Genomic DNA, 16,534 nt, shown 5'->3' with positions numbered 1-16,534 from the left:
GCAGAGTTTCCTTTCAAATGAAAGAGACTCGACTTTAAGTCTGTCCCCATACGCCTTATCACGAAGACCACACACCATTTTAGTAGCCTTCCTCTGGACTGACTCCATCCTTTCTATATCTTTTTGAAGATGCAGCCTCCAGAATTGTACACAATATTCTAAATGAGGTCTCACCAGAGTCTTATACAGAGGCATCAATACCTCCTTTTTCCTACTAGTCATACCTCTCCTTATGCAACCTAGCATCCTTCTAGCTTTCACCGTCATTTTTTCAACCTGTTTGGCCACCTTAAGATATTACATACAATCACACACAACTCCCGCTCTTCCATCGTATGTATAAGTTCTTCACCCACTAAACTGTACCATTCCCTCGGGTTTTTGCAGCCCAAATGCATGACCTTGCATTTCTCAGTATTAAATTTTAGCTGCCAAATTTCAGACCATTCTTCAAGCTTTGCCAGCTGGATAAGACTTGGCTTCAACGCCTGCACAACCGCTGCAGTGATTTCCCGGGCAGCTCCATTCACGGAGGAAGTGGGCGAATCCCTTGCAGGGTCCGCCATCGCGCCTGCTGGCAGGTGCGATTTCTCGCGTTCTCTATCCTTGCGCAGGGTTTTGGAACTCATCAGGGTTGCGGTTCTGAGCAAGTATTTGTCCATACAAGAAAGTCAAGGTGAGTGGGTCCGAAAAGAATCAATTAGGAGCGGAGAAGGCCCGGGAAACAGGAGTTTAGTATGAACACGTCCGTCCCAGCTCACCACATCACGTGACCCTCAGCAATATCATTTATAAAAATGTTAAAAAGAACAGAACCTTGAGGCACACCACCGGTAGCAACCCTTTCCTCAGAGTGATCTCCATTGATCACTACCCTGTCGCCTTCCACTCAACCAGTTCCTGACCCAGCCCGTCACTTTGGGTCCCATCCCAAGGGCACTTACTTTATTAGATGTCTGTTTGGAACACTGTCAAAGGCTTTGCTAAAATCTAAATACATCACATCTAGCGCACATCCTCTATCCAGTTCTCTGGTCACCCACTCAAAGAAATTGATCAGATTTTTCTGACAAGACCTACCTCTAGTGAATCCATGTTGCCTCTGGTCTTGTAATCCACAGGATTCCAGAAACTTGACCATTCTCTGTTTTAAAAGTGTTTCCATTAATTTGCTTACCACAGAAGTCAGACTTACCGGCCTGTAATTCCCTACTTCTTCCTTACTTCCACTTTTGTGGAGAGGGACCACATCCGCCCTTCTCCAATCCTCCGGTACCACTCCCGACTCTAGAGACTTCTTGAAAAAGTCAGTCAGCAGAGCCACCAGAAGTTCCCTAAGTTCCTTCAGAACCCTTGGATGTACATCATCCGGATCCATTGCCTTGTCTACCTTTACGAACACAACCCTCTGAAAACCGATCAGGGTCTATTACTCCTCCATCCCTATTCACATTTGTCTTCTGAAGTCCTGTTCCCGGCGCTTCAGCTGTGAACACAGAACAGAAATATCTGTTAAGTAATTTGGCCTTTTCTTTATCAGCTTCTACATATTCCTCTCCTTCACCTTTGAGTCTCACAATGCCACTTTTGTACTTCTTCCTATCACTAATATATCTAAAAAAAAGTCTTGTCTCCCCGTTTTACCATGCCAGCTATTTTTTCTTCCATTTGCATCTTTGCTTTCCTGACTAAACGACCAGCCTCTCTTAACTTTTCCAGATATTTTTGCCTGTCTTCCTCTTTCTGTGATCTTTCTTTTGTAGTTTATGAAAGCTGACCTCTTATTCTTTACCTTCTCAACTACTACTTTTGAGACCCAGAGTGGCCTTCTCTTCCTCTTACTTTTACATACTTGCCTCACAAAAAGGCTGTCTCCCTAACAATCGCTCCTTTCAGTTTTGCCCACCACATTTCCACTCCTTCCAGACGTTCCCATCCAGACAATAATTCCTTGACGTAATCCCCCATCTGAATAATGTTAGTTTTTTTGAAGTGTAGAACCTTTGCTTTTGAATGAGCCCTCTCTATACCCATCTTAATATTAAACTGTACCATGCAGTGATCACTGGATGCCAGATAATCAACCGCTGTAACATCAGAAACATATTCCCCATCCCGTGTACCTGTACGAGAATATTCCTGCGCAGGCCATCTCATCCCTCACCAGACTTATAAACTGTGCTTTACTATCGGGCCTATTTTCCGCAGAAATGGGACATATTGCCTTGTCCTCATTACTGAAAATAGCTGATCTTGACCCTTCATCTCCTTCTATCTACCGTCCCATAGCAAACATCTCTCTCCTTACTAAAATGCTAGAGGCCATCATTTCCACCCAGCTCTCATCCTACCTAGAGAGATTCTCCATTCTCTTACCTTACCAATATGGCTTCAGACCCAACTTCAGCACTGAATCCCTACTGGTCTCATTAATTTCAAAGGTGCAATAATTACACTCTCATAATAAGTTTGCTGTCCTATTACAATTTGATCTCTCTGCAGCTTTTGATGTCATCCACCACGATATTCTAATTTATCAACTTTCCGAGATAGGCATCAACTCCACAGTCTTAGAGTGGTTCTCGAACTTCTTACATTCCCGCTCCTACACTGTCAACACAAATGGCACCACGTCTGCTCCTTGGAAACAGACTTGCAGAGTACCGCAGGGATCACCCCTATCCCCTATTCTTTTCAACATCTATATGTCTTCCCTGAAACTCTTCCATCTATCTTCCCTTGAAACAATCTATACATATACTTGTCCTTCTCGAGACAGACTCGAACCTTACCAACCTCTCTGAGAACATAACAGCCTGCATAACGAAACTCCAATCCTGGTCCTTCTCAGTTCAAAATATCTGAACAAGTCCAAAATGAAACCTCTCTGGCTCGGTCCAAAATTAGAACAGCTGCCAACCCTTTTCGCACTGCCCTCTGGCGTCACACTGCAGCTTGAGTTCTCAAGCAGAGTTCTAGGCATCATCTTCGACTCTTCTCTTTCCTTCAATGACCACCTCAACTCTCTGGTAAAATCATGCTTTTTCAGCCTCCACATGCTGAGGAAAGTGAGATCCTGCTTCCGCCAACAACATTTTGCTTGTTCAATCCATCATCCTTTCTAGACTAGACTATTGCAATTCTATCTACTTAAGTCTAACTTAAAAAAGTCTTCAAAGAAAAAGTTCCCCTGGACTGGAAAACTGCCAACGTTATCCCGCTCCACAAAAAGGGATGCAGGTCAGAGGCTGAAAATTATAGACCGGTGAGTCTCACATCAATAGTGAGTAAACTCATGGAAAAGTTGATCAAGAACAGATTGGACACATTTCTGGATGATGAAAGATTAAGGGATCCCCATCAGCACAGCTTTACAAAGGGAAAGTCTTGTCAATCCATTCTGATAAGCTTCTTTGACTGGGTAACGAAACAACTGGATGGGGGTGAGTCCCTGGACATCGTGTATTTGGACTTTAGCAAGGCTTTTGATAGTGTCCCACACCATAGGTTATTGAGCAAGATGAACACGCTAGGACTAGGAGAAACACTGACAGCATGGGTGAAAGACTGGCTGAGTGGCAGACTTCAAAGGGTAATGGTAAATGGTATTCCCTCGAAAACATCGAGAGTGACCAGCGGAGTGCCACAGGGCTCAGTGTTGGGCCCGATGCTGTTTAATATCTTTGTAACGGATCTGACTCAGGGACTTCATGGCAAAATTACATTATTTGCTGATGACGCCAAACATTGCAACATTGTGGGCAAGGCAACGGAACCTGGCAGCGCGACCAGTCCCAACACTATGGAATAGAACCTACTTCGGCTGGAACAATGGTCCAGTACTTGGCAACTAAACTTTATTGTCAAAAAATGTAAAGTAATGCATCTTGGAAGCAGTAATCCATGCGGAACATACACCTTGAATGGTGAAAACTTGACAAGAACTACTGTAGAAAGGAACTTTGGAGTACTCATCCGGGACGATATGAAAGTTGCAAATCAAGTGGAGAAAGCTTCAGCAAAAGCTAGACAAATGCTGGGTTGCATCAGAAGGAGCTTTATCAGTCGAAAGCCTGAAGTCATACTTCCATTGTACAGATCCATGGTAAGACTGTGTCCAGTTCTGGAGGCCGCATTATCGGAAAGATGTGAAGAGACTGGAGTCAATCCAGAGAATGGCCACTAGGATGGTCTCGGGACTTAGGGATCTCCCTTATGAGGATCGTCTGACCAGACTGCGCCTATATTCTCTTGAGTAGCGCAGAGAAAGGGGGGACATGATAGAAACATTTAAATACATCACGGGCCGCATTGAAGTGGAGGAGGAAATATTTTTTCTTAAGGCTGTCACGGCGACAAGAGGGCATCCGCTAAAACTTAAAGGGGGAAGATTTCATGGGGACACCAGGAAATACTTCTTCACTGAAAGGGTGATTGATCGATGGAATGGTCTTCCACGCCAGGTGGTCGAGGCCAGTAACGTGTTCGATTTCAAGAGAAGTTGGGACAAACAAGTGGGGTTGCTACAGAGTCATGCTTAAAAAACGGACTCATGGGAGAGGCAAATTTGCTGAGGGAGGGTTCTTGAGTAGGCAGACTTGTTGGGCTGCCAGCCCTTTTCTGCTGTCATACTCTATGTTTCTATGCGGGAAAATTGGGAAAATCTCTCTTCTTCAGAATCACAGGGCTTTGGAATAATCTTACTACCTCACTACGGAATCAGGTCTCCTTCCAACTGTTCCGTAAACACCTGAAAACTAGGCTTTTCACAAAAATGTAATGCTTTCTTCCCCCTATACTCAACCACCAAACCCTATACTCAACCACCAAACCCAATATGTTATACTTGCCTCTTTTAAGCTCTTGTAAACCGTGCCGAGCTCTATAATCATGGAGAGGATGTGGTATATAAACTTAAGGTTTAGTTTAGTTTAGTTTCCATTACCAACTGCTGGAACAGTTCTTCTTGTTGAGAATCCAGAAACTCTCTACTTTTAGAAGACTCTGCAATAGGGAAACCCCAATCAACATCCGGCATGTTAAAATCACCTATTAGTAAGACTTCCCCTTTTTTTAGATATATTCTGAATGTCTACTATTAAATCTCTATCTACTTCTGTCTGTGAAGGAGGCCTGTATATCATACCAATGTAAATATATTCACCATTCCCTCTTTCCAAATTGATCCAAGGTGCCTCTTCCTTGCCCTGCAGATCCTTCAATTGTATGGCTTTAACATAACACTACTCTCCTTCCTTTTCTTCCTACACTGTCTTTCCTGAACAGATTATAGCCCGGTATAACTACATCCCAGTCATGGTTCTCCATGAACCATGTCTTTGTGATTACCACTATATCCAACTCCTCTTCTTCCATCACAGCTTCTAGATCCAGAATCTTGTTTCCCATACTTCGAGCATTAGTATATCCTGCTTTCCAGACATTGCCCCCTTTTCATGTCCGTGTAGCGGTATTCAATGATTTACTTACAATGGGAGGGATGTTATTGAATGAGAGTACCCAAGAAAGGGACTTGGGGGTAATGGTGGACATGACAATGAAGCCGACGGCACAGTGCGCAGCGGCCGCCAAGAGAGCGAATAAAATGCTGGGGATAATCAAGAAGGGTATTACAACAAGAACGAAAGAAGTTATCCTGCCGCTGTACCGGGCAATGGTGCGTCCGCATCTTGAGTACTGCGTCCAGTATTGGTCACCATACCTTAAGAAGGATATGGCATTACTCGAAAGAGTTCAGAGGAGAGCGACACGACTGATTAAGGGGATGGAAAGCCTTTCATACGCTGAGAGATTGGAGAAACTGGGTCTCTTTTCCCTGGAGAAGAGAAGACTTAGAGGGGATATGATAGAGACTTACAAGATCATGAAGGGCATAGAGAGAGTAGAGAGGGACAGATTCTTCAAACTTTCAGAACATAAAAAAACAAGAGGGCATTCGGAAAAGTTGAAAGGGGACAGATTCAAAACAAATGCTAGGAAGTTCTTCTTTACCCAACGTGTGGTGGACACCTGGAATGCGCTTCCAGAGGACGTTATAGGGCAGCGAACGGTACTGGGGTTTAAGAAAGGATTGGACAATTTCCTGCTGGAAAAGGGGATAGAGGGGTATAGATAAAAGATTACTGCACAGGTCCTGGACCTGATGGGCCGCCGCGTGAGCGGACTGCTGGGCGCGATGGACCTTAGGTCTGACCCAGCGGAGGCATTTCTTATGTTCTTATGTTCTTATCCTAAAGTGTGACGTCAACTCAATTTTCAACCTGTTTATCACTAAACTAACTTTCTGCTTACAGTACTAGTGCTAAGTTGTTGTTATTGAAATAACAATAAAATTGTTGTCAATAACAACAGCTTGAAAGAAAAGCTATTTAGCATCCAACCACATTATCATATTGCTATGAATAGCCAGCCGCGTTATGAGGATACTGTAGGACCACGAGTGACCTCTAAATTGATCTTAGCTTAGCTCCATGAAGTAGAACATAGTCAATCTTGTGGAGCATGTTCTGCTAAACTTGAATTTTTACCATAGTCTTATGGACCACCCTAATATTTATGCATCTAAGTGTGATCTGTAAACTCATGGCTGGAGCGTGGACAGGACTCCCATATGCATCCACCTTATTGAAGATTAGTTTATTGAATTTTTATGTTCAAACAATTTTATTGATGACTTACAAAATACAGAAATGCAACTTGTGCAGCAATGGAACCTCCCAGAAAATCCCCCCCACCCCTCCTGCCCCAGAGAACTATTCCAACAGCGTCCACAATTATACATACCCCATTGAGAACACCCCGCCTCATCATCTACCCCTTTCCCATCCCCCCAAATCATGTAACTCTCCCCACTCTACGTAGCGTCTCCCTTCCAAACAGTCACAGCTCATTCAGCAAAAGACTACGTAGGTTGTTGAACTTTTAATGTCCAAAAGTATATCTTGTTTCTTTTGCTACTGTCTACAAATAAGCAGCCTGAGTACTCTGAAGTGATTTAGGTGCAAACTCAATGGCTATTTCGTGTGTTTCATCTGTTACACTAGTGCCCTGCACTTTCTTACTTGGGCTGCAGTGGGATTTCTGTGTCATCATGGCACTTGTAAATTCTTAATCCAGTCCATGTGTTAAGGACAGCTGAGAGGTCAAAAGTGTTACTTAGAGCAGGGAAGAGAGAGTGGAATGTGTGGCTTGTTTTGGGGGGAATCAGACTGCCCTTCCTGCAGTGTACGTTTTTCTCCTTCCAGGAACGAGCAGCCTGTCTGCGCCTATCTGGAGAGCATCGTTTCCAGGAGCATGGAACAGGTGCAAAAGAAGTTGCTGACACACATCGACGACCGCATGGACAGACTCCGGGAGCATCTGGATGCTCAGTTCACTCTGCTCACTGCTTTGCTACAGAACTTGCACCCCAGCTGCTTGCCTCAGGAAAGACTCTCAAGGAATGAGACAAACTTCCCAAACTCTTAAATCCTCCTCTAACTGCAACTACTGCACACTCCCAGCAGCCACTCTAATCTCCAGAGTCTGCCTATAGAGCAGGGTAGTCGTAACAGACGGAGCCAGAAGCAGTAGGCAGTGTTGAGCTTTCTGGACCTGGGAAAGCCAAATGCATGGCCTAAATGCTGCACTGTGGTTCCTGTGGGCCTTGCTGTTACTGTACTGGAAGGTAAGCAGTGTGTGAGTAGTGGCTAGATGGATCCTAAAATGAAATAGGTGCAAATATTAAGTGACTTCTACAGGTGTTAATAGGTGCTTTTTTGGTTTTCTGCCATCTCTTGGGCCCAGTGCAGAAGCCCTACTACTGGTTAATGATGGGGTTGATTCAGAAAGCCATGGAATAAAGACGGCTCAGCTTGCAGCGTCTTTCAGGACATTCGTAAGAATACAGCGCCACCTTCTAAGTGCAGCAGTAAGCCACAGTTCATTGCAAAATATCCCCTGGGACAGTAAAAAAAAAAAAAAAATAAGTCACCAATGGTCTGCATTGCCTCCTTCCGTCTCCCACTAGATGTTCAATAAGTTCTGTGATGTCTAGTAGCACCCCAACCCACGACCACCATCCCACTGATTCAAAAATAAAAATACTAGCAGCACTCCCCACCCCCAGACTTTAAAAACAATTCACTGGTGTCTTTTGGTACTCCTCACTCCCTTCACCCCTTCTCTCTGCCCCTTTGAAAATGACAGTGTTGATCCCCACCTGGGAAATATCAAGTGGAGTCGGTCTGCCATATAAGGGAATTAGTTCCCTTCTTTGGTAGGCTCCTTCCACATCACAAATAATTGAAAAATTCCTTATTTGGCAGATCAACCTACTCGGTGCATCCCAGGGTGCATCAGGCAAGGTCAAACACTGCCTTGGTCAAAGATGGTGGCATGGAGACAAAAGTGAGTGGGCATTTCTCCTGTCTCTTCAAAGTCCTGGGGTCCTAGGGGAGGGTCAAGAGTTGGGGGGAGCCACCAGACATCAGAGAATTGCTTTTTAAGTCAAGGCAAGGAAGACCTGTTTGGAGTGGGAAGAAAAGGATGCCACTAGGCTTCTGATACTTCCTGCTAGGCACCAGGGATTTTTATTTTTGAGATGGCTAAATAGGGAGTCATGCTGGGGCAGGGTGTTAGATCAAGTTGGGTTGAGGGGAGGAAGTTTGAGGCTGTGCCCTCCTACTTGTCAGTGCCTGAGTAGATCACTGTTCAGGCATTGTCAAGGGGGTCGTTTGACTTGTGGCCATTGCTTATTACATACAGCAGTATTTTTGTCTTGCTGACTTGCCAATAGAAGTGGTGGTCTGAGCCAGCTCCCTTTCATGGCTTTCTACATCAGCTCCGTTACTGTTTTAGTTTGCATGACGTCTTCAGATATTGTTAAATATGTTCTGCTATTGACCAGGGCCCACCAGATCTTTAAATGAGTCATGTTCTCCTATCCCACTCTGTGAAAATGAAATAGGAGAAATCCTTACCCAGTTCCGGTTTCGGTATCTGTCATCCTGGGCAGCTCTTGACTATCAGGCTCTGTATGTGAAAAAGCCAAGGCTCAGCTCCATTGTCTTGGAAAACATAGGACAAACAGCATTTTGTGATGACATTGTGATCAATCCTAGTTACTTGTGTGTTTCTATGTATCATATTAACTCATTTGGAGCCTCTGTTAATTGATGAAAGTGAGATTAAAATCTTTCTCTTCCTCTAATGTTCCCACTGTGTACAGACTTTCTGCATCTCACTTCTCTGTTGGGTCTGTGTACCGAGCAAGAGCATTCTGCATTTACACTACATAGAGTGGGAAGTTGTGGTATCCTCCAGGAATCTACCCTGGAAAATAAGCAATGAAGGAGGTGAGCAAATCTGCCATTCAGGTGGGGGAGAGCGTGGAACCAACTGGCCTTCTAAATGACAGATGAAATTTCAAGATGATACATATTGAGCTGTTGTATATTCTCTTACACTCTTTAAGGACCACAAACAGATTGGGTGGCTGGAGCGATTTGGATTTAGCATGCACATTTTCAGTACTAATTCAAGGGCAGTTAAATTCAAGTACCTGAACCACTGGGATTTGAGCCCCAGTTCTCCTGCTTTAGCCCTGGGTCCTAATCATTATGCGAGAATTTGCAGGAGGACACTAGTGGACTAACGGAAAAATAATCCTAAGTATAGGTACATGAAACCATCACCCATGGTGGACAATATTTAGAAATCCTCAGTTCAGTGTACCTTGGTGGTAAAAAGAAACCCAATGTAGGGAAAGTGGGAACATCATGTCTCATAGAATTTTTTCCAACCCCTTTCTGTGTGTCTCTGACCTAGAGGTGAAAGGGTTTGAATGGAGCAATACCCAAAGATTTCTTTGGTTTGGAAGAACAATGTGATAACATATCCAACTGATGTCGCTGCCAACAGATTTCAAAGGATGGATTTTTCTAATTTAATTGCAGGGTGCCTGTGTCCCACTGCAACAGAGATTGCTGAGCTGCTTCAACATGAGGTGGCAGACTTATCACTCACTATAGGTAGCAACCGTTAAGAAAGTTGTATGGTTCAGTCATAGAACTTAAAAGAAAATAAGATACACATCTCAATGGCTAAGAACTAGGTCATAGGGAGAGAGATGTGACAGTGCTAGGAAAGGGTAGGGAAAGCATGTGTATGAATTTCTTTTGCTTGCTCTCTGCAAAATCAGAGTCAAAAAGAGCAATTTAACTGCCCTCTGTCAATGTATCTTATGAACTGGAAGAGTTTCTTCACATAGAAAGGCATTGGGCTATTTGGGAGGCATATTTCTCTGTATCCCCTATTTCATTGTGACCTAGTTTGAGCTCTATCTATTCCCTCAGTGCTACATTTTGTCCCATTCTGTTAAATTTTCGGAGAATAGTTTTGTCCCCAGACAGACAGATGTTCTGAACTCTTTATACCAAATTTTGTTGGTTTTTTCTTTTTGAACATTTTGCTGGGTTGGAAAGAATAAAAAGCAAATAGATTTATTAACAATTCTTTATCAAATAATTCTTCATAAAACAGAAAATATAATAACCCCTTTATTAATTTGATACATAAGAACATAAGATTTGTCTTACTGGGACAAACCGAAGGTCCATCAAGCCCAGTATCATAAGAATAGCCTTACTGGGTCAGGCCAATGGTCCATCAAGCCCAGTAGCCCGTTCTCATGGTGGCCAATCTAGGTCACTAGTACCTGGCCAAAACCCAAGGAGTAGCAATATTCCATGCAAGCAGTGGCTTCCCCCATGTCTTTCTCAATAACAGACTATGGACGTTTCCTCCAGTAACTTGTCCAAACCTTTCTTAAAACCAGCTACGCTATCCACTTTTACCACATCCTCTGGCAATGCGTTCTAGAGCTTAACTATTCTCTGAGTGGAAAAAAATGTCCTCCTATTAGTTTTAAAAGTATTTCCCTGTAACTTCATCGAGTGGCCCCCAGTCTCTGTAATTTTTGACGGAGTGAAAAATCGATCCACTTGTACCCGTTCTACTCCACTCAGGATTTTGTAGACTTCGATCACATCTCCCCTCAGCCATCTCCAACAGTGGCCAACCCAGGTCCCAAATCCCTAGCTAGATCTCAAGTAGTAAAACAGATTTTATGCTGCTGATCCTAGGAATAAGCAATGGATTTCCCCCAAGCCATCTCAATAATGGCTTATGGCCTTCTCTTTTAGGAAATTATCCAAGCCTTTTTAAAACCTCACTAAACTAACTGATTTCACCACATTCTCCGGCAATGAATTCGAGAGTTGAATTCCACGTTGTGTTAAGAAATATTTTCTCCGGTTTGTTTTAAATCCAGTACTTAGTAGCTTCATCGCATACCTCCTAGTCCTAGTATTTTTGGAAAGAGTGAACAAGCGATTCATATCTACCCTTTCCACTCCACTCAGTATTTTATAGACCTTTGTCCTGAGCCATCTGTTCTCCAAGCTGAAGAGCCCTAACCGCTTTAGCCTTTTCTCATAGGGAAGTCATCCCATCTAAACAAAAAAAAACCCCCCCACAACCTGTACTGCATCTAAAAAAAAACCTGCATGTAGCAGAACGAGAAAAGGATCCGAGAAGAGAACAAAAGTTAGCAAGTGTGATGGGATTCTGAGCAGGTTGCAGATGACTGGAAGGACCAGATTGTGTATTGAATAGTGCCTGTATCTCCCAAGATGTAAACAGAGGGGAGGGAGGGAGGGGGAGGTGCTTTTTGGCAGTTACAGGTGTGATCATTACGCAAACAAGCATCCATAGGCGCAACTTATTTATTGATAGATTGTACATCGTCCCAGAACCAGTGTGCTCAGACTGCATGGATGACGACGCTGGCTCTTCCTCAGTTGCTGGGCAGTTTCTGGTACCGGTAGCCGGTATTCCGGTTCCTGTAATACCTCAGTCCCAGCAGCACCACAGCCAGAGTCACTGCATTCGTTGCTACCAGGATACCAGAAAGCAGATAGAAGCTGCCACCCTGAGAGCTTTTTTCTCCAATGTGACCAAACGAGTCTGTGTATGGAGAAGAAGGCAAGAAAGGAAGAATATTAAAAGAATGAAAAAGCAAAGATAACCTTCATCTCTTGCCCTCTAGAGCTAGCCAGACCCTGCAGTTAGATCCAACAATTCTTCATGTGGTGATACAAAGCACAGGAGTAGTGGTGACAATACAGAGAGTGCAGCAACTCTTCCGATCCCTGGGGCTTGTATGGAGGAGGAGATGGGGACAGGGGCTGAATGTTAGGAAGGAGAGAGGATATCGAGAACTACAGTGTGAAAACTAGAAGGAGGGAGGGACTGTTGCAGGATGTAACAAAGGGAATGATGGAGGGATTGATTCTTTTGAGGGGGGGGTAGGGAAGGAAGGAGTGAATGCTGTAGGAGAGGGAGTGATTATGTGGGGGTAGGGAAGGAGGGATGACTGCTGCAGGGGAGGGAATTTTGCTATGGGATAGGGAAGAAGGGGGTAACAGCTGTAGGAGAGGGAGGGAGCATTGTATAGTAACAAATTACAGTACTTAAGTAAAAGTTTTGTCACTTGTCAAGTACAGGAATTTTTTTTTTTTTTTTTAACTTTTACTAAAGTAGTAATCTCGCCAACATTTGCTACTTTTACTTTGTTATATTTGATGCTTGCAGTTAACAATATGAGCAGAAGCAAAATATAAATGACGATTCCTCAATAAACCAATTGAAACAGCAAAACACATTTCTTAAGCGTCTCTCCAGGCCGGCACAGCTTCACTGATAGGTGACCAGCAGGTGGAGACTGAGACATAAACTTTTGGCTGTAGTACAAGTGGGCTGTGCAAGTACAATCAGACTGAAATGTAGCAAAATGTTGGCCTACATTTCAAATGTTAAACGTAGATGCAGACGGCTGAGCTGGCAGGACTTCCTATATATCCCTGCTGCGATCAGCTGAGCCAGTTGCGGCAAAATGCACCCCTGAAATTGGCAGGAGGAATTCCCACTCTTTCCTGCCTAACACCGTCTGACACCCCCCATCGTGATTGGTAGGAAGGATGCCTACTCTCTCCGGCTGGCAGGCCCGCCTCTTCAAAATGGTGCTAGAATGCACTGGGGAGGATCCTATGGCCCTGATTGGGCCAGATGCCTAAGGCCCCTCGGCCAGTCAGGGCCTTAGGCCTCTTTCCTGGTGCATTATGGGCCAATCAGAGTCTTAGGCAATGCCCAATGTATCCCTTGATGCACCAGGAAGGAGGCCTAAGGCCCTGATTGGCACAGGAGAATAAGGCCCCACCTATGGGAGGGATCTTAAGCATCTGGCCCAATCAGGGCCTTAGGCCCCTCCTGGGTGCATCCCAGGATGGACTGGGAAGGGGAAGGCCCACAATTTTGAAGATGCAGGCCTTCCAGCTGGAGGGAGTAGGCATCTCTCTAGCTGGCCTTACTTCAGAAAGGAATGGGGATATTGGGGTGGGATATTGCACTTTGGAGGTGGTGGTTGGGTGGTGGTGGGGGCAGGAGGGAGTGGGTATCCTGCCAATCGTGATGGGGGTGTCGGGCGGTATTAGGCATGAGGGAGTGGGCATCCCTCCTGATGATTTTGGGGGTGCATGTCAGGGTGTCCTCTAATGCAGCCAGCTCAGCTGATTGTAGCAGGGGTATTTTCCTCCCGATCAGCTGAGCCGGCAGGACTCTCCAAAGCTGTGACATCAGAGGTAGGTGGTGGTCATAATGTGACTCAACCGTGTAATTTGTACCCTGGTTATCTTCTTTCCACCAGGTCTCAGAGATGCCTATTATATCTGTATTTTCATTTAGAGCAATAGATTCTAACTCTCCCATCTTGTTTTAGGCTTCTGGTAATTGCATATGTTTGTCATTCTTATTTACAACTTGCTCAGCAGTTGACATGGATAATTTGCAATCTTTAAAATCAGTCTGCTCTGTATTTAAGGTCACCTGGTCTACTTTGGTCTCTATTGCAACCTCACTATCGGGATGGTCTATCTTCCCTGTTTTGGTGATATCTTTTAAAGATACCTTGTTCCGAACAACTCTCTTTTGAGTGACTGTTGGCCTTCGCCCAGTTTCTAGTTTAAAAGTTGCTGTAAATGTTGATGCCAGCAGTTTGGTTCCATCTTGGTTAAGGTGAAGCCCGTCTTTGTGGAATAAGTTCTACCTTCCCCTAACAAATCTAAAACCCTCCTTCCTGTACCATCGCCTCATCCATGCGTTGAGATGCTGGAGCTCTGCCTGTCCTGCGCATGGAACAGGAAGCACTTCTGAAAATTCTACCCTGGAAGTTCTGGATTTATAGCTTCTTAACCTCCCACATTTCCCTTTGTAATTCATACCCACATGTAACAGGATGCAATGTCTAAAATCTTATCTAGGTGACACCTGTGGTCCGCCATCTGACCAAGCGATGCTAGCGTCCAACAGCCACCCAGCTATCTATATGCCTAATGATTGAATTTCCCACTTCAGCAGCTGTCCTAACCCTTTCCTCAAGAGTTGAAGCATCCTGGAGACACATCATTGGTTCGAGAGTAGGGTTACCAGACATGTTCGGGGGTCTGAACGGCTTTTCAAAACCCGGCATGCACGGATGCCGTCGGGAGCAGAACTGGGCAGGCCTGGGGCGTGGCCACGGGTCCGAATTTTCCTTTGGGGAAAACCTGTGTTCTATGCAAGAGGATATTGCATCTTCTGGAGGGAAGATCTGGCTACATGAGTTAGAGCATATCTAACTCATTAATATTCATTGCAGATATCCTGAAATCCTGATTGGCTGGAGTTACCCCAGAACAGGTTTGGATATCACTGGACAGAGTGAGCTAATTCAATTTAGTCACTGTGCTCATTTCTATAATTGAGTTTGAGTGGTGAATAACTATGACACCATTCTTTAAGAGCAACAAATCGTCTCCTTTGACAACAGTTTGGGATTTTATTATTTTGGTTACCATCAGTGGGCCTTCTGTAGTATCTTATTGGGGTTTATAGAGAGAGTCCCATGTTGATGGCATGCGTTTTTGGTTTGTTCTGTCTCGGAGTCTTGTGCTATGTCATGAGCTCAGTCAGATCTTCTTGCAGAGCCTTGTGTTGGTAGTATATGGAGACTCAGAGCCTCGTGGGTTTGCACCTGCTTTTGGTCTGTGATCTTACCTGAGGGCTCCATGGCTCTGTGGTCAGTCTTCAGCCGGATTGGCCCCACAACAGCACTGGCCCTCCAAGAGTAGGAGCCAACATCTCTCTTCTGCCGAGAGATGCAGCCTTGATTGCAGCGTGAGAGGGTATCGTTGCTGTCACAAATGATGACTTTACATTGCAGGTACACGGTTTGGTGGCTACGCAGGAACTTGAAGGCACTGAAGTGGAAACGGCTGTAGCGGCTCCCAGGTGGGTAACTTACGTAGGTGTCGTCTTTAATACACCTAAAGAGAAGTAAGCAGAAAACAGACTAAGGAGTAGCACTCTTCCTCATTTTCTCGCCCTCAAAATCTCAGTTATTTTTTCAGAATTTCTCCAATGAATATACCTGAGATCTAGCTCCAACTAGAAGTGAAAATAGATCTCAGGCATATTCATTGGAGAAATCCCAGGGTTACAGTCCTTGAAGACCAAGGTTGCCCACCCCTACTGTGAATACTAGATGCTAACATCAGAAACTGGTTTTGCATTTTATCGCAGAGATCCTGAAAGTTAGTTGAGAGTCTAAGGAAAATCGTCTCCTATGTTCTTAGTTATGTTTTTCAGGTTTTCTATTCCACCTTTACCGATTCAGTTCAAGGTCGGATTACATTACAAGAAGTTAGCCCAGTAGATGATAATCATGCCTTTTTCAATGTCTGATAAATCGTGCTTTCCCCCACGACAGCCACGGTTGCTATATTTTCAACTTGATGGCATTACCCACAAAGTTTGACAGGGACATTCAATAGAGTTGCCCAGAAAGAGGCAACTAAGGCAAGGCTAGTGATGGTCTGGGTTCCACTCTGCTTTTTGACAGGTGCAGGTGGATATTCACACCATCTTTCAGGATGGCTTACTCAAGATCACCCACTTTACAAATAGTCTTCCAGATTTTTACTGACAACTGATCTTTTTCATAGACCAACCTTTTACAGTTGCCATTTTGGGTTTGGTTGGACCTACAGATTCATCCCTGTATGTACCAAAACATAAGACACTGATCGCCATCTCCAAAATGTGGCAGTGTTACTGAAGCGGAGGCCACAACACCAAACACAGGCCCGTCACACATGACCATTTTAGTCAAGTGAAATTATTTTTATAGATGTCATATTTTTGTTTTATGTGGAAATAAAGATCAAGAAATATAATAGTTTTTCTTTACCCAGCGTGTGGTGGACACCTGGAATGCGCTTCCAGAAGACATAATAGGACAGAGTACGGTACTGGAGTTCAAGAAAGGATTGGACAATTTCCTGCTGGAAAAAGGGATAGAGGGGTATAGATAGAGGGCTACTGCACAGGTCCTGGACCTGTTGGGCCGCCGCGTGAGCGGACTGCTGGGCGCGATGGA

The 16,534-nt window shown here is 44.4% G+C and overlaps 2 protein-coding genes across 2 annotated transcripts in view; one reads left to right on the top strand and one right to left on the bottom strand.

Annotated features, from left to right (window-relative positions):
* The window catches only part of C4H10orf88 (chromosome 4 C10orf88 homolog), a 40,951-nt gene extending 31,736 nt beyond the window's left edge, over window positions 1-9,215 (top strand). Inside the window, exon 6 of the mRNA XM_033943775.1 lies at window positions 7,266-9,215. Within this exon, the coding sequence (XP_033799666.1) occupies window positions 7,266-7,488 (223 nt within the window). The 3' untranslated portion in view covers window positions 7,489-9,215. The remainder of the gene's footprint in view (window positions 1-7,265) is intronic.
* Window positions 9,216-15,061: 5,846 nt separating this feature from the next.
* DMBT1 (deleted in malignant brain tumors 1) overlaps window positions 15,062-16,534 on the bottom strand; it is a 572,499-nt gene continuing 571,026 nt past the window's right edge. The window contains exon 58 of the mRNA XM_033942984.1: window positions 15,062-15,422. Coding sequence (XP_033798875.1) covers window positions 15,062-15,422 — 361 coding nt within the window. The remainder of the gene's footprint in view (window positions 15,423-16,534) is intronic.

This window comes from Geotrypetes seraphini, chromosome 4 (assembly GCF_902459505.1).
Source record: "Geotrypetes seraphini chromosome 4, aGeoSer1.1, whole genome shotgun sequence".
Classification (NCBI taxonomy): domain Eukaryota; kingdom Metazoa; phylum Chordata; class Amphibia; order Gymnophiona; family Dermophiidae; genus Geotrypetes; species Geotrypetes seraphini.
The sequence above is the reverse complement of the archived record's forward strand: the minus strand, read 5'-3'. Positions and strand labels throughout refer to the sequence as shown.